At 34.5% G+C, this 23,838-nt stretch overlaps 1 protein-coding gene across 6 annotated transcripts in view; it reads left to right on the top strand.

Annotated features, from left to right (window-relative positions):
• Nucleotides 1–23,838, top strand: part of IFT80 (intraflagellar transport 80) — a 116,420-nt gene that overhangs the window by 63,092 nt on the left and 29,490 nt on the right. For all 6 annotated transcript variants that reach the window (XM_082458402.1, XM_082458406.1, XM_082458403.1 and 3 more), the window contains 4 exons: nt 5,045–5,224; nt 15,841–15,959; nt 19,732–19,806; nt 23,073–23,236. In XM_082458402.1, coding sequence (XP_082314528.1) covers nt 5,045–5,224; nt 15,841–15,959; nt 19,732–19,806; nt 23,073–23,236 — 538 coding nt within the window. The remainder of the gene's footprint in view (nt 1–5,044; nt 5,225–15,840; nt 15,960–19,731; nt 19,807–23,072; nt 23,237–23,838) is intronic.

Raw genomic sequence — 23,838 nt, 5'->3', positions numbered from 1 at the left:
AAAGCAGGGGAAGTGATCAAAGACTACAGGGTTCTGTCAAAAAGATTAAAGAACCAACTGAAAGGGGATTCCACTGGCTAAAATTGGGCCAATTGGAGCACTGTATTTATAAAAACACATCAAATATGTTAAAATTAATGAGTTCTTGACACTAAACAGTAACATTTCTTGGTTACATTTGGAAGTTACAAGGGAACCAACTGGTATAATGAATCTTTATTTACCCATTACCCAACAATTATTAAGTAATGGCTAATTCTTATCTCATCTATACCACCACCTACTTCTCCATGGCTCAGATCATTTAGAGCAAATCCCTGACATTACATCTTTTCATCACTAAATATTTCAGTATATATCACTATCACAAAGAATTTTTTTTAACCTAACCTGAATACCATTATTAAACCTAAAAACAGTTAACAGTACTTTCTTAATATTATCAATTATCTACTGATAATATTAAGTCACTATTCAAATTTATATTTTTGAAAACTAATAATTAAGGGGAAATAATCAAGAATTTATTCTGCCTTTGATATATGAACTGTATCCCAGGGTTACCAAATAGTTGAGGAGATGTTTCTTTTTGTAGCACTGTTACAGTTAGTAAATGAAGAAAGGAGGATTGGAATATTACCATTTTGCAACTATAAGTGAATTAGTCCTCCTAGGCAATGATTATCATTTGCTAACAGCATAAGAAGACATTCGGACATTAAATGCTTCCTGCTGGAAGTACACAACATCACTTAAGAAGTTTTCTTGCCAAAAAAATCTAACCTGAATCTGATCAAGACTCTAGATCTAACTATCAATTAACAAGAAATAAAGGGGACAGACTAACATGTCAACACCATGAGAATACAGATGGTAAAATCCAGACTATGGGAAACAACAGGACATGACCCAGTTTCTTCAACCACAGAAAATTTCAAGTGAAAAGAACATGTGTAAGGGGAACTTATAGATCAAAAGAAATGTAAGAGACTTCGCAGCCAATCAAAATGATTGTACCTTATTTGTATCTTAATTCCAACAAACTGAAGACAAAAAAGGACAATTGGAAAAATTTGAACAGTGACTAGATACTATGATAATATTAAGGAGTTACTGTTAATTGTTTTTAGGTTTAATAATGGTATTGAGGTTGGGTTAAAAAATCTTTGTGTTTTTAGTGATATATGCCGATGTATTTTGTGATGAAATGATATGATGTGAGGGACTGCTCAAAATGATCTGGGCCGTGGTGGTAGTGCACATGAGATAAGAATTACCTATTAGTTGATAATTGTTGGAAACTGGGTAATGGGGCTTCATTATACCAGCCATTCTCAAAGTGTGGTTGCTGGACCAGAAGCTTGAGCACCACCTGGGAACTTGTTAGAATGCAAACACTTTGGCCCCCACCCTAGATCTACTAAATCAGAAACTGGAGCCCAGCAATTTATTTTAACAATCCCTCTAGGTAATTCTAATACACATTAAAGTTTGAGAACCACTGCTTTATGTTATTCTTCCTATTATACTTTATGTTTGAAATTCTAATAAAAAGTTTCAAAGAAAAAATTTAGCTTGATGAATGTAAGAAAAATTTATACATAACAAAGAGAAGCTGGATTAGAAGATAAAACAAAGGTCATGTAATTTTCTCAAGTGTTAGCAAATTAATTGGCTTGGTATTAACTGTGAGTCAGCAGCTAATGATAGTCTTAAAGCAAATCACAGATTTTGCTTTTCTCTTAGAACAGTGGTTCTACATTAAAATCACCTAGAGAACTTTTTTTTTAAATTAATTAATTAATTAATTAATTTTTGGCTGTGTTGGGTCTTCGTTGCTGCACGCGGGCTTTCTCTAGTTGCAGTAAGTGGGGGCTACTCTTCTTTGCCGTGCGCGGGCTTCTCATTGAGGTGGCTTTTCTTGTTGCAGAGCATGGACTCTAGGCACGTGGGCTCAGTAGTTGTGGCTAATGGGCTCTAGAGTGCAGGCTCAGTAGTTGTGGTGCGTGGGCTTAGTTGCTTCGTGGCACGTGGGATCTTCCCGGACCACGGTTCAAACCTGTGTCCCCTGCATTGGCAGGTGGATTCTTAACCACTGCGCCACCAGGGAAGCCCCCAGAGAACTTTTAAGAACATATCCAGACCCCACCCCAAGAAATTCTGGATTTATTTGGTTGTATTCCTGGTTTTTGGTATTTTTTTTGAAAAAAGCTTCCCAGATGATTCTAATGTACAGAGTTGAGGACCAGTGTCCTAACTTTTGATGCTTAAGAATCTCCTGAAGAGCTCATTAAAAGTTTCCTGAACAACCTAAATGTCCATTGACAGATGAACAGATAAAGAAGATTTGGTGTATATATATATATATATATATATATATATATATATATATATATATATACACCATGGAGTACTACTCAGCCATAAAAAAGAACTAAATAATGCCATTTGCAGCAACATGGATGCAACTAGAGATTATTATACTAATTGAAGTAAGTCAAAAAGAGAAAAACAAATACCATATGAAATCACTTATATGTGGAATCTAAAATGCTGTATGACACAAATGAACCTATCTACGAAACAGAAATAGACTCACAGACATGGAGAACAGACCTGTGGTTGCCAAGGTAGTGGGGGGGGTTGGGGGAGGGATGGAGTGGGAGTTTGGGGTTAGCAGATGTAAGCTATTATATACAGAATGGATAAACAACAAGGTCCTACTGTATAGCACAGAGAACTATATTCAATATCCTATGATAAACCATAATGGAAAAGAATATTTAAAAAAGAATATTTATATGTATAACTGAATCACTTTCCTGTACAGTAGAAATTAACACAAGATTGTAAATCAACTATACTTCAATAAAAAAAGAAATTAAAAAAGAAAAACAGACTAACAGCAACAAGAAAATTTCCTGGTCCTCATCCCCTAGAGGGTCAGATTCAATAGGATGGTGCGGGGCCTATTAATTTGCATTTCTAACAAGATCACAGGTGATACAGATGGTGCTGGCCTGAGCACATTTTGAGTAACACTACCTTAAACAAAGTGATGGTTTGGTCAAAGAGATTAGCATAAGTGAGAGGGATAGTTAAAAATTCATCTTCAGGGTTCTTGCTGCTAGCACCACTAAATTACATCCAGGGAGGCTGCTTCATTTCTTTCTAGTGGTTGGAAATGCAAATGTGAATCCAGTGTTCCATGGCTTATTTGGAGAAGAAAAGAGACTCAGAGCATTAAAAGTCTCTTTAAAAGCACAAATGATAAGCACAGGGAATGTAGCCAGTATTTTATAATAACTTTAAATGGAGTATAATCTAAAAAAATTTTGAATCTCTGTGTTGTACACCTGCAACTAATATAATGTCATAAATCAACTATACCTCAATTTTTTAAAAAAAAGGACAAATGATAAATCTTTTTGATTTACCAATAAAAATTATTAACTTTACTGATTGGACAAAATATAACCCTGTCCCCTCAAATTTAGTAACTATTCAAGACTCCTTCTCTGATGATTTGCTTGTGCTTGTATTTTTTTTTTTTATTACTAGAGTAATCGCAAAGAGGAAGAAATCAGTTAATTTTTAGAGAGTAAGAATTTAATATAACTTGGGTATCATGGTTCATGTGGACTCTGAAAGAAGTCAGAGGAATGTAGGGTGATGATAATATCTAAAATTTCTTTTCATTTTCTCTTCTTAGGATCGGGCATCATGAGTTCTTAGATAAATATTTGTATGTTTAATTTTAGTAAGATTTTTCTGGGTGATTCGGTTCTTTGGGTATTTTAAAATCATGCTTTAAAGTAAATAGTTTAAAAATATGAATTTTATGTATATATATTTATGCTGCTGATGAAGCAAAGCTTACAGTTTGTTCACTGCCTTCTTCATAGTAACGTTATCATAGAGCCTTTTACTTAAGCAATAGTTAGAGATTTGAAGGGGGATGGGAAGGAGTTGAAAAAAAGTGTCAGTGGGTAGTAAGAGTCATACAGCCTTTTTATTGTATATGTGAACTTTTATTGGGAATTTTGTTTTATAGTAGTGTGGATTAGTGAATTTTTTCTATATTTTTTCTATTTTCTCCAAATTTTTTGTCAGTGAGCCCATAGCTGATAATGAATATTAAAACAAACAAACAAAAAACCAATGTAGAACAAAAATAAATACCCACCCAAGGGCAACAACAACAAAAAATCAAGACTTAATTTGACTATAGTCTGTAAGGTTAAAAGAATGGAAAGAGAATATAAATAAATTTAGTCAAATAAATAAATCATCCTTCTAGTAAATATGTGTGTTTCAAGTGAAAGAATGAAAGAAAATGCATATAATACCATCTTTGAAAAAGTTTTTTTTTTCTTACTGTCTTATTCACACACACACACACACACACACACACACACACACACTCAGGAATCTCCTTTTTCCAGTTGATGCTTATTGATATTGCTAGATCGCTTTCTCAAACAGATAGATTCTAGAAGAGGTTATACTTAACTGCACTGTGAGAAAAAGAAAAAAGGAAAAAATCTGTTTACCTGTACTTTCATGGTTTAAGATATGTGTTTTAGAGGTGTTTTAGTTACATTGTGTGTTTAGTTTCAATTTTTAGTGACACTATTGAAATATTGTAACAAATTTTTAGATGTGTGGACTATAGAGATCCTTACGAATTAATAGTAAGATGTCTGTTTTGTTCCTATGTAATCTTTGTATTTACCCGTTTAGTTTTAACTGCTTAAAATTAAATGATGTAAATCAAAATGCTTTGGGTGTTTTGCAGTTCTTGAGCGATTTCATACTCTTTTATCATATTATGTATTCTACTGTATACTTGAAAAATCACATCTATATCTTCCGTTTCAGTAGGCTATCATTTTATTAAGAAAAATATTTCTAAATAATTCTAGAATAAAGACACATTCTTTTAAAAAAAAATCATCCTAGTATGTTAACATATGCTCAATTTGAAACTTATTTAAAATGTTTTTGAAATAAATTGATTCTATTCTTGTTCTTTCTTCCCCAGTGGTCATATGCTTTAGAAAAGCCCAACACTGGCAGCATATTTAATATCACATGGTCAGTTGATGGCACCCAGATTGCTGGAGCCTGTGGAAATGGACATGTTGTTTTTGCACATGTGGTGGAGCAACGTTGGGAGTGGAAAGATTTTCAAGTAACGTTAACTAAAAGAAGGACCATGCAGGTATGATTATGTTTCAGGCTGATTAAATCTTCTTCTTTTCACATTAGTTTACAATACAGAAAATGGAATTATCTTCATTAATTATATTTAAATCAGGTTTATAAAGATTCAGTCATACTAGAAATATTTTAACTATACCATTAGTGACTTTTCATGACATAAAATAAGAACCTTTCACTGACATAGAATATGAGTGCCCACAGGTACTGAAATTATGGTGTTGAGGCAGGGATGAAATTGAGGCCCCCTAAAGCCGAGTTTCTCTGCCAAGTTTATGGTTAACCTCTCTATGCAAAACATGATTCCCTTTCTTGTCCCTCACCTGTTCCCCTCAAGGTTGAGGAGTATCAAAGAAAAGAGGGGATTGAAACTGAGCAGGACCCTGTGGGGCCCTCCCTGGTACAAAAGCCCATATCTTTGAGTTGTTCTACAGAAACTAAGACCCCAACCCAGCTGGAGGATGGTGACGACATGCTTGACGACAAGCATGTAGACCCCAGGCTGGTTGGAACCAGAGGTTGAGATTCCTGAAACATCACCCTGTTACCTCACCACCAACCAATCAGAAGAAAATCACATACCCTGCAGCTCTCACCCCAAATCTTATCTTTAAAAACTCTTCCCCCAAAACTGTGGGGGAGTTTGGGCCTTTTGAACATGAGCTGCCCTTTCTCCTTGCTTAGCCCTTGCAATAAACCTTTCTGTGCTCCAAACTCCAATGTCTTGGTTTGTTTGGCTTCACTGTGCCTTCGGCACATGAACTTGGGTTTGACAACACGGATAGTGAAACTTGAAGCATTGAGGGAATATGTGGATTCAGTTGAGGAAGAAGGAAGGAAGCTGTAACAAGTTAGATTTAACTGCTGGAGCTGACCTCAAGGCAGACGTAATAACCTGCTGATCACTGTCAGGGTTACATTATTTTATTTATTTATAATTGTATGAGTTTATTTAACCTGATTAAAAAATATTTTTTTCCCCTTTTAAGAATTACCTAAGACAAGCTAAAATGGGAAAAAGTTAGTTGATGAAAGTTAGGAGGAGTGGCCAAAGACAATGTGTTGATGGCAAACTCTCTCCCAAAGGAAGGGGAACTCTATCTTCTTCCTTTCTTTCTCCTGTCCATAGCAGTTGCCTCTATCTTCAGTATTCCGAATTCAGATGATTATAATTACTATAAAAATTTGAGGGACTTTCCTGGCAGTCCAGTGGCTAAGACTTCGCCTTCCACTGCGGGGGGTGCGGGTTCCATCCCTGGTTGGGAGTGGGGAGCTAAGATCCCACATGCCTTGCAGCCAAAAAACCAAAACATAAAACAGAAGCAGTATTGTAACAAATTCAATAAAGACTCTAAAAATGATCCACATCAAAAAAAAAAAAATCTTTGAAAAAAATTTGGAAGCATGTATCTTGTGATTTCTTGGATGTGTCTGTTCAGGTATTCTTTAGACTAAGTATCCAGATTTTCACAGACAATCTGGATAATGGTCACCAGATTGATAATAATTAGGTACCTTATACATTTTCTTTGTTCTACTTTTTAAAAATAAATTTTTGGTGGCAACTTGTAGCATGCAGGATCTTATTTCCCCGACCAGGGATTGAACCTGGGCCCCCTGCAGTGGAAGAGTGTGGAGTCTTAACCACTGGCCCGCCAGGGAAGTCCCTCTACTTTCTTATTTAAAAATTTTAAAACTTATTATGGATAATTTAAACCACACAAAAATAGACAGAATAGTATAATGAATCTCTAGGTACTCATCTCCCAGCGCTAACAGCCATCAACCCATGATCAAGCCTGCCCCATCCATGTCCATATCTACTTTCCCCCTCCTCCAATTATTTTGAAGCAAATTCAGGTATCATTTCAGCTGTGAAGTTTTCAATATATACAGCTAAAAGATAAGGACTCTTTTTAACGTACCCACAATACCATTATCATACATTAAAAATGATAGTAATTCCTTAATGTTATCAAATATCCAAGAAGTGTTCAAATTTTTGATTGTTTCCTCCATGTCACATTTTTTAAAGTTTGTTTGTTTGAATCAGAATCCAGAATGGTTTACATGTTGCAATTGGTTGACATATCTTTTAAGTCTCTTTTATTCTGTAGATTCCCCTTCCATCTCTATTTTTCCCCCTGTGGTTTATTTGTTGAAACCAAATTGTTTGTCCAGCCCCACAGTGTGGACATTGCTAATTGTATCCCCATGGTGTGGTTTGACGTACTTCTCTGTCTTCTGTATTTCTTGTAAATGAGTGTTTGGATCTAGGTGATGGTGTAAATATATATTTTTGTTAGTCAGCCTGGGAACCAAAACATTATTTATAGTATTGTGTCTATGACAAAGAATGAATTGTGAGTTCCAATCAACTGATTTGGGGACACACTTTTACTCATGTAGTCCTTGGTGGCTAGCTAATAAAGTATTGCCTTAATTTCAGAAATGCCCCAAGATGAGAATATATTTAAAAAGAGAAGTTTTTTGTTTTTTTTTTAAAGCAAGGACCTAAATAGCTTCTGCGTATCCTTAAGATTTCAGCTCTATCATCCCTTCTTTTTTTTTTTTCACACACACACACTGTATTTTATTTTTACAAGAGATAAATAGACTGACACCAAGCATTGTAAATGGATGACCACAACAAAAACAACAATGATTGCAATTACCAAACACGAAACACACTCATGCTATGTCATAATATTGACATTCAGTCCAGTAATCCTCCACTATAACAGCTCCTTTACTTTGCAGTGAAAATTGATTTGTATATTCTTTGCCTCTGAGTCCTTGTGGGATTTTTTTTTTAATTCAAACAGAAAGTCACAAAAATTATAATCATCCTCATCAGTTCACTCAGTCCCATGTAATTAATTTTTGTTTTCATCTTGATCTTTTGTTAGCACTTTTATGAATTCATCAGTTTTCCATTAGAGTTCTGAAAATGCTTATTCATTCATTTCAGCAGTACAGTCAGTTACCAGAAACCTGTACTTGTCAGAGTCTTTTCCATGAATTCCTTGAAGATGAAACCCTTTTATAGGAACATATTTGCAAAAACATCACAGTACACCCACTGGCGTGGGTAGATAAACTGGTGTTTACCTAATCCAAATTGTCTTTATACTTAAAATAATGTTTGCAAATAATCTTTCAAAATTTTAGGACTAGAATAGTATTTTTATTTTTGTAAAGGGGTCTTACTCTCTCAGTGATTATAAGACATTTGTATTGCATTTTTGCTAAGCTATGTCTATTCATAGTTTTTTCTTAGAACAATTTCATTTATTTATTCAATGCCCTACTTGCCAGGCATTGAGCTAGGCAATGGGAAGTACAGCTGTGAATAAGACAGGTTTGGTTCCTGTTCTTGTGGGACCTCCTAGATTAATATGTTGAAATCTTTTGTTTTTTTCATAAGTTCATCTCAAATTGATTGAATTAAGGTAAAGAATAAAGAAACAAAAGAAATTTATTGGTCCATGTGAAGTCAAGAGATGGGACTTATGAGACTGTGTTGGATCCAGAGGCTTAAATAAGGTCAACAGGAGTTCCATCATATCTCTTCCTCAACGGTCCTTTTTTGTGTATTGGCTTCATCTTCACAAATGCTGTCTCTCTTTTGCGGCCTTGGTAGCTCCAGGCTTACATTCTTCCAACTTCAAGTACAACAGAAAGAGTGCTTTCCCCTCCAGCCCCTTAGTAATTCCAGCAGCAGTCTCAGCATTGGATCTCATGAGCCAAGTCTGGGTCAAGTATGTTTCGTTGGGAGGTGGAGGGAATGATGAGTCAACCCCATCTAAACCACTTAGTCACTTAGAATAATAGGGGGAATGGTTTCCCAAAGGAAAACCAAAGCATATTTACCAGAAAAGATAGCATTTGATTCTGGGCAGACAGAAACCAACAGATATCCACTATAGTCTATCTTTTTTGGCTGTTTAGCAACCATAACTGTATTAGTTATCGATGGCTGCATAATAAATCACCCGAAAACTTAGTGACTTAAAAGAGCAACATTTATTATCTCTCAGTTTCTGTGGGTCAAGAATCCAGGCATGGCTTAACTGGAGTTTCTGGCTCATAGTTTCTCACAAGGCTGCAATCAAGGTGTAGGCCAGGGCTTAGTGGCACCTGAAGGCTCAACTGGGGAGGATTTGCTTCCAAGCTCGCTGATAAGGTTGTTGGCAAGATTCCATTTATCAACGTCTGTTGAATTGAGGGCAGTTGACTGGAGGCCACCCTCAGTTCCTTGCATGTAGCCTCTTCACAGGGCAGCTCACAAGTTGGCAGCTTTGTCAGAGCAGTTACGAAGGGCACAGAGAGTGTGAGCAAGACATAAGTCACAGTTTTTTATAACCTGAACTCAGAAGTGTCATCTCATCACTTTAGCCTTTTTCTGTTCACTGGAAGCAAGCTACAAGGTCCAGTCTACACACAAGTGGAGAGACTTACATAAGGATGTGAATACGAGGACATAGAAATCACTAATCCCCTTACAATCTACTCACCACGCCTACTTTCCCTTATTCACATGTATGTATAATTCAGAAATGCACTACTTAACTTTGCAGCTATTCTATATGCAACTGAAAACAAACCCATCCCCTCTCTAAAAGATGATAACCTAGACTAATCCAGTCATTCCAGCTCCAACTCTCTGGTCTGGAAAACTATAAATAAATGCGAATTTTAATTATTCTCCTCTCCCCCATATTCCCAGTTTATAATGACGAAGGGAAAACAGGGCGGCTGCAATGAAAACAATTTGGAAAATGGGAGAAGGGAAAACAACGCACTGTGATTACCAGGTTCCTAGCAAAAACCCAGCTGGCCAGGAATATCTTGAGAACTCTTTTTCTTAGCAATAAGGTTAGTTGCTTGGTTAATTTGGCAACTCTAGATTGCCTTTCTGGGAAGATTTCCCACTTGGGAGGATTCCCTTTCTGGGGTCCGTACATTTTAGCAGCCCACTTAACGTTGTTGTGAGGTGGAGCCACAGATTGCTATAGGGACAACAGTCACAACTTTTTGTTTGCCTGGTTTAGAGTTTTACAGTTTTCTCAGAAGCTTGGTAGACTTGGTTGATTTGTGTTTTGTTAACTCAGAAACCAGAGATCATGTTAAGTCCTAATTATTAAATCTAGACCTTGACCTGGCAGTTACTACCTGGCAATAGGCTTCATTGCCCGACCTGTCTCTCTGGACCTCAGCTTTTATATGATACAGTAACCTAGAGTGAGACGGTTTCTTAAGTTGTCCCTTGTCTCCAGGCTGAATCCTAGTGGATGATTCTTTCTAAAAGGGATAGTTGATGTCTTTGCTGGGAGGAAGTGCCTAGGAGGGAGAGGGCACAGATGGAGGAGATGAGGCATTCCTCAGGTCTCAAGTTTACCGTTTTCTCTTTCCTGCCTCTCTCACTTTAGCATGAGGCACAGCTTTGGCTTTTAATCGTTACCATAGTTCAAGATTATTTGATTCTTAGTCACTCTATCTCCTGTAAAGATAAGAGTTAAAGAAAGAGTGATTTTGATGATTAAATGAGGTAATGTATGTAAAACAAAGATAAATGGTAACTATTGCTATGGCTATATCTATGTTTAGGATTAAATGAGTATTTGGAAATGTGGAAACAGAATTTTTGGACTTATGTCAGTCTGAGAAGTCTAAATATTGTGGTCAGATAGAAGTATTAGGTGATACAAGTATGAACAGGTTAGTCCTGAAGCTGCCCTGAATTGAACAGAGTAAATGGGTGCATTTTAAAATTCAGCACAGGACATTTCTGATGTTGGATTCACCATAGCTTTGAAATTATAACAGCAATTATCATTGTGTCTTTTGTTTATTATCATGGCCAGGATGTTTTATTCCTGTTCTAGTGTTCCAGATTCACAAAAAAGAGAATTCCCCCATGTGAAGCTTTAGGCCAATATGAATTTTAAGAAGTCTGCCTATAATTTGAGTAATGACAGAGGATTATACATCGGATTTTTTAAATATTGAATTTTCCTAAACCTGTGTTAACAGCCAGTTTATTTCACTGGGTATCATGTTGCTATAAAGAAACGACCATATAACTTCCTTTAGAAAATTCTATTTCATTCCATTAGCTTTAAAATGCTTCTGGGAGAGGATGGCATTTTGGACCTCTTAAAAAGTCTCTGGCAGCTCAGACTTCTGGTGAAAATGGTATCATAAGTTCATACTTGGAAGGATGAGACATACATTTGGCTCTAAAGAGATCAATAATTTATGAAATATATTTTTAAAAGAGATTTATCTGGACTCAAAAATAGGATAAACATCTCTGTGGACCAGAAATGGAACAAAAATGCAGAGTGTGGAGGGAAACCTCCAACCTGCTTGACTCCTGGTCCAGAAGCAGGGAGGCAAAGGCAACGCAGAGAGGGGCTCCTATAGGCTGATGGACCTGAAAGGACTCGAAGTGAGACAAGTGGCCTGATCCAGTCTCTGTCTGAAATCAGAGCATGGCGTCTATGGGGTAGCTCCTTTCTCCCTTCCCTGAAAGAAAAACCTAGAACAGCCTAGGATTTAAAGAGAGACTCACAGGGTCACCACCTACAGTCATGGTTTGCTCAATTCTAGGGGGCCCATCACTTAGACCTAGATTTGTGCAGTGCACAACCTGCAGCATGTACCTGTGGCCTTGCAGACAGAGCTCAGCCCTATCACTGAAAGTACACTTCACATTTTTATTCTAAGTAAAAAACCTGCTGACTCCTGAGACCAGTGTTTCTCCTACAGCCTTCTTAAGTAGAGGTGTTTTTCTTCTTGATGCCAAGTATTACTGGGTCTGGGGGTCGGGTAGTTGTCTCCTTACCCCTCATTGCTAATTCCAGACCACAATAACTTCTTCTTCCCTAAAGAACTCCAGCTCCTTTGAGGCACCTGCCATCGGACTACTCCCCTTTTGCAGTCATTTTCCCCACTCTTCGAAGAGTGAAGCAAACATATCAGTGTCTTTTTCTTTACCACTAGTCCTGGCAACACTCTTTTTTTTTAAGACAAAAAAAAAGTCTAAAAGATAGGAACTATTTTTATTTTAACGTAATCATAGTGATATTTCACATTTCTCCAGTTGTCTCCTAAGTCTGTCTACAGTAACAGGTCCCATTTCTCCAATTACTTTCTCTCTCTCTCTCTATATATATATTTTAACATCTTTATTGGAGTATAATTGCTTTACAATGGTGTGTTAGTTTCTGCTGTATAACGAAGTGAATCAGCTATATGTATACATATATCCCCATATCTCCTCACTCTTGCATCTCCCTCCCACCCTCCCTATCCCACCCCTCTAGGTGGTCACAAAGCACCAAGCTGATCTCCCTGCGCTATGCGGCTGCTTCCCACTAGCTATCTATTTTACATTTGGTAGTGTGTATATGTCAATGCTACTCTCTCACTTCGTCCCAGCTTACCCTTCGCCCTCCCTGTGTCCTCAAGTCCATTCTCTACATCTGTGTCTTTATTCCTGTCCGGCCCCTAGGTTCTTCAGAACCATTTTTTTTTTTAGATTCCATATATATGTGCTAGCATACGGTATTTGTTTTTCTCTTTCTGACTTACTTCACTCTGTATGACAGACTCTAGGTCCATCCACCTCACTACAAATAACTCAATTTCGTTTCTTTTTATGGCTGAGTAATATTCCATTGTATACATGTGCCACATCTTCTTTATCCATTCATCTGTCGATGGACTCTTAGGTTGCTTCCATGTCCTGGAGATTGTAAATAGAGCTGCAATGAACATTGTGGTACATGTCAATATATATTTTTATAGTTGATTGGTTTGGGTCAGGAACAAAGTCCCATATTGCATTTAATTTGTCTCTTCAATCTTTTAAAATCTGGAAAAATTCCTCCTCCTTATTTATTTATTTATTTGTTTGTTTACAAAACCAGGTCATTTGTTCTGTTGAATTTCCCACATTTTCCTGTTTGCATCCCTGTGGTATGATTACATTTAACATGTACATCTAGCCCCCGTATTTCCTGTAGACTGGTTATTAGATATAGAGCCTTGATAAATATAAAGAATACTTTGTGGGTGATGCTGTACACTTCCTGTTGCGAGACACATGTCTGCTTATCTCTCTTTTAATAATGATGAGATTTATCAGTGTGTTCAGGTGTTATAAGTCTGATTCATATGTCATATAGTTTCCCATTAGGCTTTTACTTTAATATTTTTAGCAGCCATGAATGGTACTTGTTTAGAACCATGTTTCATCAGGAATTGTATCTTGTAATTCTATCATTCCTTCTGCATTTATTAGCTAGAATTCTTCTGTAAAAGACTTTGCCTAATCAACTATTTGTTACTCTGAAGTGAGACAAATTCTGAATTATTTTCCTTTATTTACCAGTTTTCAAATAGCGAATTGATTTCCTGGTATGCCCAATGAGTTTCTTTGTTGTTGTTGTTGATGTTATCATTATAAACTTGCAGATTTTAGCATTTTTGATATATTTCAATCCATTGCAGTCATTATTCTTTCTAATGCTCGAATGGTTCCATCTTTGGCCATTTGACTCCTGTGTTCTTTTGAGATGATTTCAACAGCTTGCTTGCATTTCTGACAAGATGTTCCAGGTGTCTTATATTGATACATTTCCTTTCCCAGACTTGAAATCCACCATTTTTCCAAGAAGGCCTTGTTCCTTTTGGAGGGGAATGTTATTTAGAGACCATGATACAGGTTCTAGGTGTGCTCATTGCTACTGGTTTGATCATTACTTCTAGATAAAATGTATTTGTTTTTGACAGATAAAAATATATCATGAGTGTATACTGAGGTTTCAAGTTCAGAATTCAAGATTATGGAATTTTATTCTTGATTTTTTTATTTGCAGTTCTTTTCTTTTACAAGAAAATTTTTGTTCTTAAAGACATTAATATATCCTAGAATATATCCTAAAATATAGTTTAAAATAACAATCTCAATATTATTCTAATAATATATTACTGAATACTGTTTTACATTTTTTGTTTTTTTAATATAAACAAATCCATATATCTTCATATCCTTCCCTTCATAAGATAAAAGGTATAATACTATACACACTGTTTTGCATCTTGCCTGTTTTTGTTTTACAATATATCATGGAGGTTGCTCCATAGATCTTACTCAGTCCTTTCTATAGCTGTATATTATTCTATTTTGTGAATGTAGTTTATTCAACCTATTCCCTGTTGATAGATATTTGGGCTGTTTCCAGTCTTTTGCTGTTACCAGTAGTGCTGTATGTAGTAATAGCCTGTGTATATGTTATTTCATAGTTTTGCTTGTTTATTTTGGTATAGAATTCTAGAAGTAAGATTGCTGGGTCAAGGATTATATGTATATATAATTCTGCTATCTCTTGTCATGGCGATAATAGTTTGGTGGGGATAGGAGTTGGGGAACAGCTAATAAAAATATAATATGCCTTGTAGGTATATTTGAGGAAGTACTTAGAAGAAGTTTGACTTTATCGTCCTCTTTTTCCTTCCATGCCCTTTTATTCTTCATTAATACTATAATTGTCATGTTAATTTAGAAAGATGATAATATTTTGAGGGGAATTTAAAGAAACTCTAACTTCTAAGTACAATTAATCTCTTTTTCTCTAATTTTCACCTCTTACTATAATGTATTACCCATTCTGGTAATACATAAAAACTTCAAAAAACTTTAAAAAATAAAAACTTTATCAGTTAACAAACTTTTGTAATAATTTTGACTATCATAGGCAAGTCGCCATTTGTTAGTTGGTGCTTAGCTTTTCTATATATTATCTCTGTGTTTTTATGCATGGAGATACTTTCCACCCCTCTGTGCACCTTGGTTTCTTCACTATGTAGTTGGTTTCTTTACTAACACCTCCTCCTCCACTTTTGATTTTTAAAGTTATTGTATCTCTTTTCTTAGAACTTAAATTTTAAAGTAAAATCTAACCCTAAAAACCCTAAAAATTTTAAAATATATTTCCTAAATTATTGATCTCTTACTGTTTTGGGCAGAAATCATATAGTCTCTTTCCAGCTCCTATGTGCCATACTCCTTTGACTATATATCTCACTGTTATAGCAGTTTTCACCTTGTTGCTCCACTGCCACATCATACAGATTGGCTTTCATGTTAGAAATCTCTATACGTAGATCTTTTTCTTCTAAGTTTTCGTATACGTATATCCCCATATCTCCTCCCTCTTGCGTCTCCCTCCCACACTCCTTATCCCACCCCTCTAGGTGGTCACAAAGCACCAAGCTGATCTCCCTGTGCTATGCGGCTGCTTCCCACTAGCTATCTATTTTACATTTGGTAGTGTGTGTATATCAATGCTACTCTCTCACTTTGTCCCAGCTTACCCTTCCCCCTCCCCGTGTCCTCAAGTCCATTCTCTACATCTAAGTAGTAGTAGTTGGTTTTGTTGGTTGAATTTTATACCCAAATCTTATGCCTGGTTCCTACTGCATTCTTCTTCTTTCTATGATTAGATAATCAAGAGTGAATTGAAATTTTTGTGTTTGCTAACTTATCTAATTAAAATTTGATGTATTTTAATGTTGTTTGTTGGTATTTCATTTTCCCTTGTTTAGGTTCGTAACGTTCTTAATGATGCAGTGGATTTACTGGAATTCCGTGATAGAGTCATTAAAGCCTCTTTGAACTATGCACACTTAGTTGTTTCAACGTCTCTTCAGTGTTATGTGTTCTCGTAAGCATCTTGCATTTCTTTAAAATCCAGAGTTTTGTCTGTGAGGAGGAATTTATTTTCAAGCTTTCATATCAACATGGTTTGGTTTAATCTTAACTTTCTCAAAACCTCGCCTATCTTGAACTTACTACCAACCAAGAAGTGATAAAAAGTAAGCTATGAGTAAGGAAAGTAGATCTAATAAAGTTTGTGCATCAACGGTTAATAATCACTTTTATAATACAAAATACCTTCTCTGAGATAGTGTTTACTCTTACTTTACTCATAGCTCTAAGGACTTCAGTATAATTTGATTTCAAAGCCCAGAGAAGGTTAGGAGCATCTGATAAATGATGGGAAAAGGAACCACCTAACCACTGGCAGGGGGGACAGCTAGCAGCCTGACAGCAGGCTGAAAGATGTTCAGTAAGGACACAAGGAGGTGTTCAGGCTTGATATCAGAGTCCAGGGTAATCATAAATGTTCATATTGATAATCCAGAGTTGTCCAGAAATGATGAAAGAAAATATGTTCAGTATACTTTGTATTAAAAAGCAGGAAATGACTCAATACATCCAAGAAACTTGCACCTAAAACTTTAAAAACTTACTTGGTATTTTTATGTAACTCAGTGTGTGCTGATAAATATTGAACTGGCTTTCTGGAAACAAACCAACCAACCAAACAACCTGATTTGCAGTGTTAGCTCATTTCTATTATATAAATACTTCTACCATGGCCAATTTCAAGCTACCAATATGATGTCACAGAATTAAGAAGAGATGCACAGTGGCAAACCATTATATAGAATTGCCACCATATAGATAACAATAGGTGTAAATAATCTCAAGTGCATAGATAACAGTAAAATGTAATAAAATAATCTGGAAGTGATCAGTTTGAGTATTATCTTTGTTTTGAATATAATTTGCTTAATTATGCTTATATATTTTAATTTTAAATAATGGCTTTATCTAACAGTTGGCTTGCAAAATTCCTGAAAATATAACATTCGGTACAAACTAGCTCTAGTTTGCCACCAGTTGATTTCTCAACTATCCAGAAAACTCAAGGAACCACTATGACACTTTCAAGAGTTGTGAATAAAGATTCTTTTTTTTACATTTTGTGCTTATATTTATAGCATTATGTGGTTATAGTTTAATCATTGAATAGAAAATTGAGGGTAGAGTATGTATGTGTCTTATTCACCACTGTATACCCAGTACATATAGTAAGTACTTAAATAAATAAATAAATAACTATTTTGGGATGAATAAATGAATTGAAAAACATAAAGTGTACTGTTGTCTTGGTAAGCTAAAGCTCAGTAATACACAACACAAAGGTATCCTAAAATTTAATTAACAGTATCAGTTGCTACAAGTATATATTACAAATTGTCACTCACTTATGTGTAAATCTGCTACTAATTAGAATCTGCAACTTAGAATAACAGCCAAGCCTGGAGTAATGAAATGGGAGAAGCAAAGGAGAAAGGGGATAAAGAAATAAGCAGCTCAATTTTACATGAAAATGTTTTTCTTATGTGAAAGAGAAGGGAGGCTTTGGGTAAAGTCAAGAAAGCTACAAAGTTAAACTATTGAGGTATAGGAAAGGGACTATAGAATATGACGAAATCTCACAATCACTTAGTGCACATGGGTTTTGAATAATTTTCACAGGGTTGAGGAAAACAGAGAAGATTTCCTCAGTTTAGGGTTTGGTTGAAGAAAGGTAGGGCTCTTAACTGCCCTAAACGAGGGATTTATTCTACTAATTTTAATGGCAAGGACATAATGTTTGAATCTGTAGGATTGGTATCATTATGTGTTACTTGTATTAGAGAGGTTGCTTTTTAAAATATTTACCAAAAGTTTAGAAGCTGTTATTTAATTTTTTTGTCACTCTACCTTTCTCATACCAGTTAGTATGTGTCAAAATATTAAATTGCTTTTTTTCTTTTCTGATTTAACATTACCTCCCCTCTCTTGTTATCAAGACATTTATGAAGGTACAAAATATTTATTAAAGTGAAATACCAGGGAGCAGTAGTGGGAATGAAGTAATGCTGAGACCCATCATACTGAAATATAGTTCATTAAATTAAAAATACCTAGTATTTTAGATAATAACAACTATTATTTACTGAGCACTATTATACTATCTTTTATGTTCATGATCTAATTTACTCTGTGTGTTGAATATTATTATTATTATTCCCATTTTACAAAATGAAGAAACTAAAGGACGCAGAGGTAATTAAGTAACTTACCCTAGGTGAAATTACTTAACTTCTCTACTAAAGGAAGAGCTGGGATTTGAATCCAAGTTCCTAATAACTGTTGCCCCTTTTTTAGTAATAAAAATATAATTTTAAAAACAAACATGCGAGCCATATACTGGTTTATATGAAAAGAAGTTCCAGACAAAGAAAATCATATATGAGCATTCTATGTTAAATTTTCATTTGATTTTTCAAATAGTTGTATAGAAAATTCTCTTGTTCTGATTTAGGGAGTTTATATTTCCATGTCGTATATATATATCTCAGTTGTCATAAATCTCAGATATTTTGTAAGGGGACATTAAAAAAACCTCATACTCACTATTTGTATCAGCTCTCTTGACAAAGAATGAAGGTTAATTCTGATGACTGCATTAATGAGCATGCTGTGATATTTTTTCTAAAGTACAAAAGTACATAGCTTTATCATACCTGTGAACCTCAGACTTACTAATTATCAGTAGTGATTTACTCACTGTTTGGCTTTATGCATGCATTTACTTATTGAAATGGGTATCAGGCTCTGCATTAGCCAAGATTAATTTCCCCCAATTTACTGCAAGCTTCCCCTTCCCGCCATCTCCTGGATCAATATGAGATTTAATCTGAGTTAAAGAATTGGTTTTATGAAAGTAATTGAGAGAAATTCAGAATATATAGGAGTAATAAAACATTTTAAACTGTGAAACACCTTTGATTATTTGGGGGTGGGTTATTCAGTTTGTAAATGTTCTCTCCACCCATCCTTATCTTTGAATCATATTACATCATAAAAATCATAGGAGTTATTTTTTAATTCATTCATCTGTTTATTCAATAAGCATAGTCATAGCTTACATTAATACAGTATTTTACAGTTTACAGAATGTTTCACAGAAATCTTCATTCAGCTCAACATTTACATTGGGAGACCTGTAGGAAAAATTGTTCATCATGTTATTGTTATTATAGTTTTTGTTTGTTCAGTATCTGCTATGCAGTAGGCAGTTAGCTAGGTGCTTTAGGTAAGTCATCATTATCTCCATTTTAAAAATAAGAAAACTGTTCTTTAGGTCAAGCTTATTAAGATCATATGGCTGACAGGTGGTGAAACCAGATTTCTAATCCTGATTTGTCTAGCCAAAACCCCATCCTCTTTTCACTATACGATGCTGCTACTGTTTTTCAAAAGAGAAACATTAGATGACATGCCCAATCACAGAGCTAATAAATGACAGAACTTGAACTTATGATTCCTCAATTTGCATATTGTGGCTCCTACAATAAACATTTATTGAGTACTTACTATGTGCTAGGTGCTAGGGACACAGAGTCCGCTTTCTAGTCAGGGATACAGGCATGTTAAGTGAATAATTTCAGAACAATGCACCAAGTGCTGTTAATAGAAATATATACAGAGTTACTGTGAAACTAAAGATACTTCATTTTAAATGAGTACCCATCTACTTATTAAAAAGTATTTGGTATTTCAAGTGTTAATAAATATCCATTTTATTTGTCTTTCAGTACGAAGAACTGGAATACACCACTTATATTTGATCTCAAAGAAGGAACTGTTAGTTTAATTCTGCAGGCAGAAAGGTAATTTGTTTATCATGTTTCACTATTGAATTTGGGGTTAAAATATTTTAAACTTCAGGAAAGCACTCTTTAAAGCATGCCATTTACAGAATGGTACGTTTGTCACTTGGAATCAATCTGTTTCTGCTATTTATTTTAAAAGAAAAAAAGTAAGAAAATAAGCTCTTAGATCAGTGGTTCTGAAAATTTTGGTCTCAGAATTTCTTTACATTCTTAAAAAGTTATTGAGGGCTATATGTGGGTTATATATATTGACATTTACTATACTAGAAATTAAAATTGAGAGATTTAAAAGGTCTTAATTTATTTAAAAATGATGAGAATAAACTTATTACAAGTAAACATCAGAGTAATGATGAGAGAATGAGTGAAACAGACCAATTACTATAACATGGTTTTGACCCCATTGTTCCTGTATTTTCTATTTTCTTCTGTTTTTGTTTTTAAATACTGGTTGAAACTCATTAATTTTATGAGCTACTACTAGGCTGTGATCTGAAGTTTGAAAAACAATATTCTCTGCCAAGACTTTGTGTATACAGGACTAAGAAACTCTGGGTCCATTAACTGGAGTAAAGTAGGAGTAGCTATTACTCAGGAACCCACACTTTTCCATGAAAGTTATCAGTCTGTCAAGTACAGTGATACCTTACTGAATCAGAGATCAGAGTTAGATAACTACAACTCAATAAAACCAGGAATAAAGTATGAAAATATAAGCAGCAATTACCTAGGATAGCTACCCATGAAATCTTTTCACTAAAACAATTTACTTTATTCCTCATCCCTTTACTCACCACCTAGGCAGCTCTTAATAGTGTTATTATCAGGTTTTCTAGCCCATAGTCTTTTTTTTTTTTAATAAATTTATTTATTTATTTATTTATTTATTTATGGCTGTGTTGGGTCTTCGTTGCTGCACGTGGGCTTTCTCTAGTTGCGGCAAGCGGGGGCTACTGTTCGTTGCGGTTCGCAGCCTTCTCATTGTGGTGGCTTCTCTTGTTGTGGAGCACGGGCTCTAAGTGCGCAGGCTTCCGTAGTTGTGGCATGTGGGCTTAGTTGTTCCGCGGCATGTGGGATCTTTCTGGACCAGGGCTCGAACCCGTGTCCCCTGCATAGGCAGGCGATTCTTAACCACTGTGCCACCAGGGAAGTCCCCCATAGTCTTTTATAAATAGCAAACCAGAAGAGGAATACTGGTGAGTTGTTAGAGGCTGGCACAATGACAGGAAGAAAAGTGACCGCCTGGCAAGGGAGCATGAGAAAACTGAAAGCAGAGAACCGTGTAGCTGAATAGCATAATTATTCTGATGCACCATCAGATTCTCGTGAGTATCAAAGCTATCAGTTACATAGTTACTGAAGAGTATGATCATCATATTGATGACCTTGAGTGATCAAAAAAATAATTGTGTCAAATTTTCTATCAGCTGTTTAATGAAGTTGAACCAGTGATTTATTTATTTATTTATTTATTTCTGAAATTCTTTTTACTTGAAACAGTTCCAAATAAATTTATTTCTTTATATATTATATATAAATGTATGTTGAATATGCTCTTAATTAGTAAAGGCATATGTTAATGGCATAAATAATTAAGTAATTAAAGAATATTTTATTTACTGCCCATTGCTGGTCTTATTTGTACATTTAGAAATGTTTGCCCCTTGAAACAGTGTTTACTCACAAGGAAGTTAAAGCTTTAGTACCTTGTTTAGAAGAGAAAATGCTTTTAGTACTGAGACAAAGAAAGAATATATACTAATATGATGTGTCACTTGTCAACATTAGCAAATACTGTTTTCATACACTAATGTGTAAGGGCCAAACCCTTCAATTAAATAAGCTACACACCAATACTCAAGTATTAATTTAATTCAAGTGTACATATTTGGTATTCATTATATACTAACTTTTTGTTTGTTTTGATGTTTATTTTCTATTTGTTTCCATAGCAAAAAAGAACAGTTAGCGATTCTTGAATCAAGAAACAGTTCTGGGGAATCTCCTGGAGGTCCAGTGGTTAGGACTCAGTACTTTTCACCACCCAGGGCCCTGTTCAATCCCTGGTTGGGGAACTAAGATCCCATAAGCCACCTGGCATGGCCAAAAAAAAAAAAGTTCTGAATCAAGGATATTAAAGTCTTGAACATAAGATTTTAATAAGTAATAATGTGTTCAGCATTGAGGAAACAGGCTCTCCAATATAGCAGTAGTATGAGTGTAAATCAATACAACCTTTCAAGGGGCAGTTTAACAATATATGTTAAATTTTTAAAAGTATATGCCCTTTGATCGAATTATTGCATTTTTAGAAGTTATATTGTACTAAGGAAATAAGTAATGTAAATATAACAGAGATGTGTATATACTTTAGACATTCTTTAAAACAGTGAATAATTTGAAATAAAATAAATGTCCATCAGGAATGAGTTAATTAAGTAAAGTTAAGGTGTGTCCATACTTTGCCATAAGTTATCTCTATGGAAGTAGGAAGATTGCAGGAGATCTTTTGCTTTCTCTGTATTGTTTGAATTATTTTTTGCAATGTTCATAAATTTTGAAAGAAAAAAATAGCAGCCATAAAATATTTACATTTTGACTTAATAAAAAATAAACTATACAGGGCCGTATGCCTTGAATAGAGCAGTCAACACAGCAAATGAACCAAAGTCCCTGATACAAAAAAATGTGTTTTTAGATATGAACACATTTACTGATGGTTACCATATTGTTTTAAAGTCAAAACATCTTATTTTAATAAATGCTGGCTCTGATGTTAATTTTTGAGTCATTTTCACTGTTTAGGACTTTAACCAGTATTTAATCTAATTTAGTACTGTAATTTAATTTTAATGATCCTTACCATAATCTTTAACTGTGAAATATGTATTAATACTGTTTCATGAAACAAATAGCATCTGGCATTAAAAAATCACTGCATTGTAAATTACACGATTTTTTTATTGCCATTGTATAGAGATGCTACTTTAGGAAAGGAAATGAATTACAATTATAATATTAATGGGCCTTTTCATTTTTTCTTCTCCTACCTCCATCAAAAAACAAAAACCTAGAAAACAAACCAAACAACCAATGTTGACTTTTCAGGTTGTTTTTATATTTCATTCTTTATATATTTATGTTTTACTATTGTTTTAATTGTAAGATTTAGATTTTTCCAAAGCATAAACTATTTTCTAATATAAAAATGAAATTATAGTAAACTCCTATTTGAAAATATATTTTTATTCTTTATTTTTTAGACATTTTCTTCTTGTAGATGGTGGTGGTATCTATTTATATTCTTATGAAGGGCGCTTCCTTTCCTCTCCAAAATTTCCTGGAATGAGAACAGATATTCTAAATGCACAGACGGTCTCTCTGAGTAATGATACCATAGCAATAAAAGACAAAGCTGATGAAAAAAGTAAGTGCATTTTTATAATTTTCCATGAAATTTGTTAACACTGTAAAATTTTCATCAATTAACTTTCATTTTCTCATCTATTATTATGTTAACTTTATATGAAAGAATTATGAGCTTCCTAATTTGTCCTAAGTATGAATCAATTAAAGAACTAAAGTTATCATATTATTTCCACTTAATGGAACAAATAGATATTGTTGCAGCATCAAAGCTTAGTGGTAAGGAATAAATCTTATATATTCAGTAGCTGTTGGTATAGAGTTTGAATTCAAGACTGTGAGTCCTAAAAATGTATGTTAATTTTTAAGTTTATTGATCTTTTAAACTATTTCCTTTTTCTTTATTTAGTAACATAGTAAATATTGTGCTTCATTGTACTATTTATTTTGCTTATATATATTCATATTTTTATGTTTACGTATTTTTAAACTAATGAAGTAGAACAAAGTTATGAATAATTTTAAATTTTCATATAAAAATCTAGGCCACATTAGTGTTTATAAATAAATATGAATGTGTCAGGTGTTTTGGAATTCCATAGTAGAGTGAAACCATTTTTTTTAAGGCAATGCTGTATCAGAACATGTATCCAACAAATAGTA

Source organism: Balaenoptera physalus (assembly GCF_965194825.1).
Source record: "Balaenoptera physalus genome assembly, chromosome: 4".
NCBI classification, from domain to species: Eukaryota; Metazoa; Chordata; class Mammalia; order Artiodactyla; family Balaenopteridae; genus Balaenoptera; species Balaenoptera physalus.
Note: the sequence above shows the minus strand (reverse complement) of the source record. Positions and strands in the feature narration are given on the sequence as shown.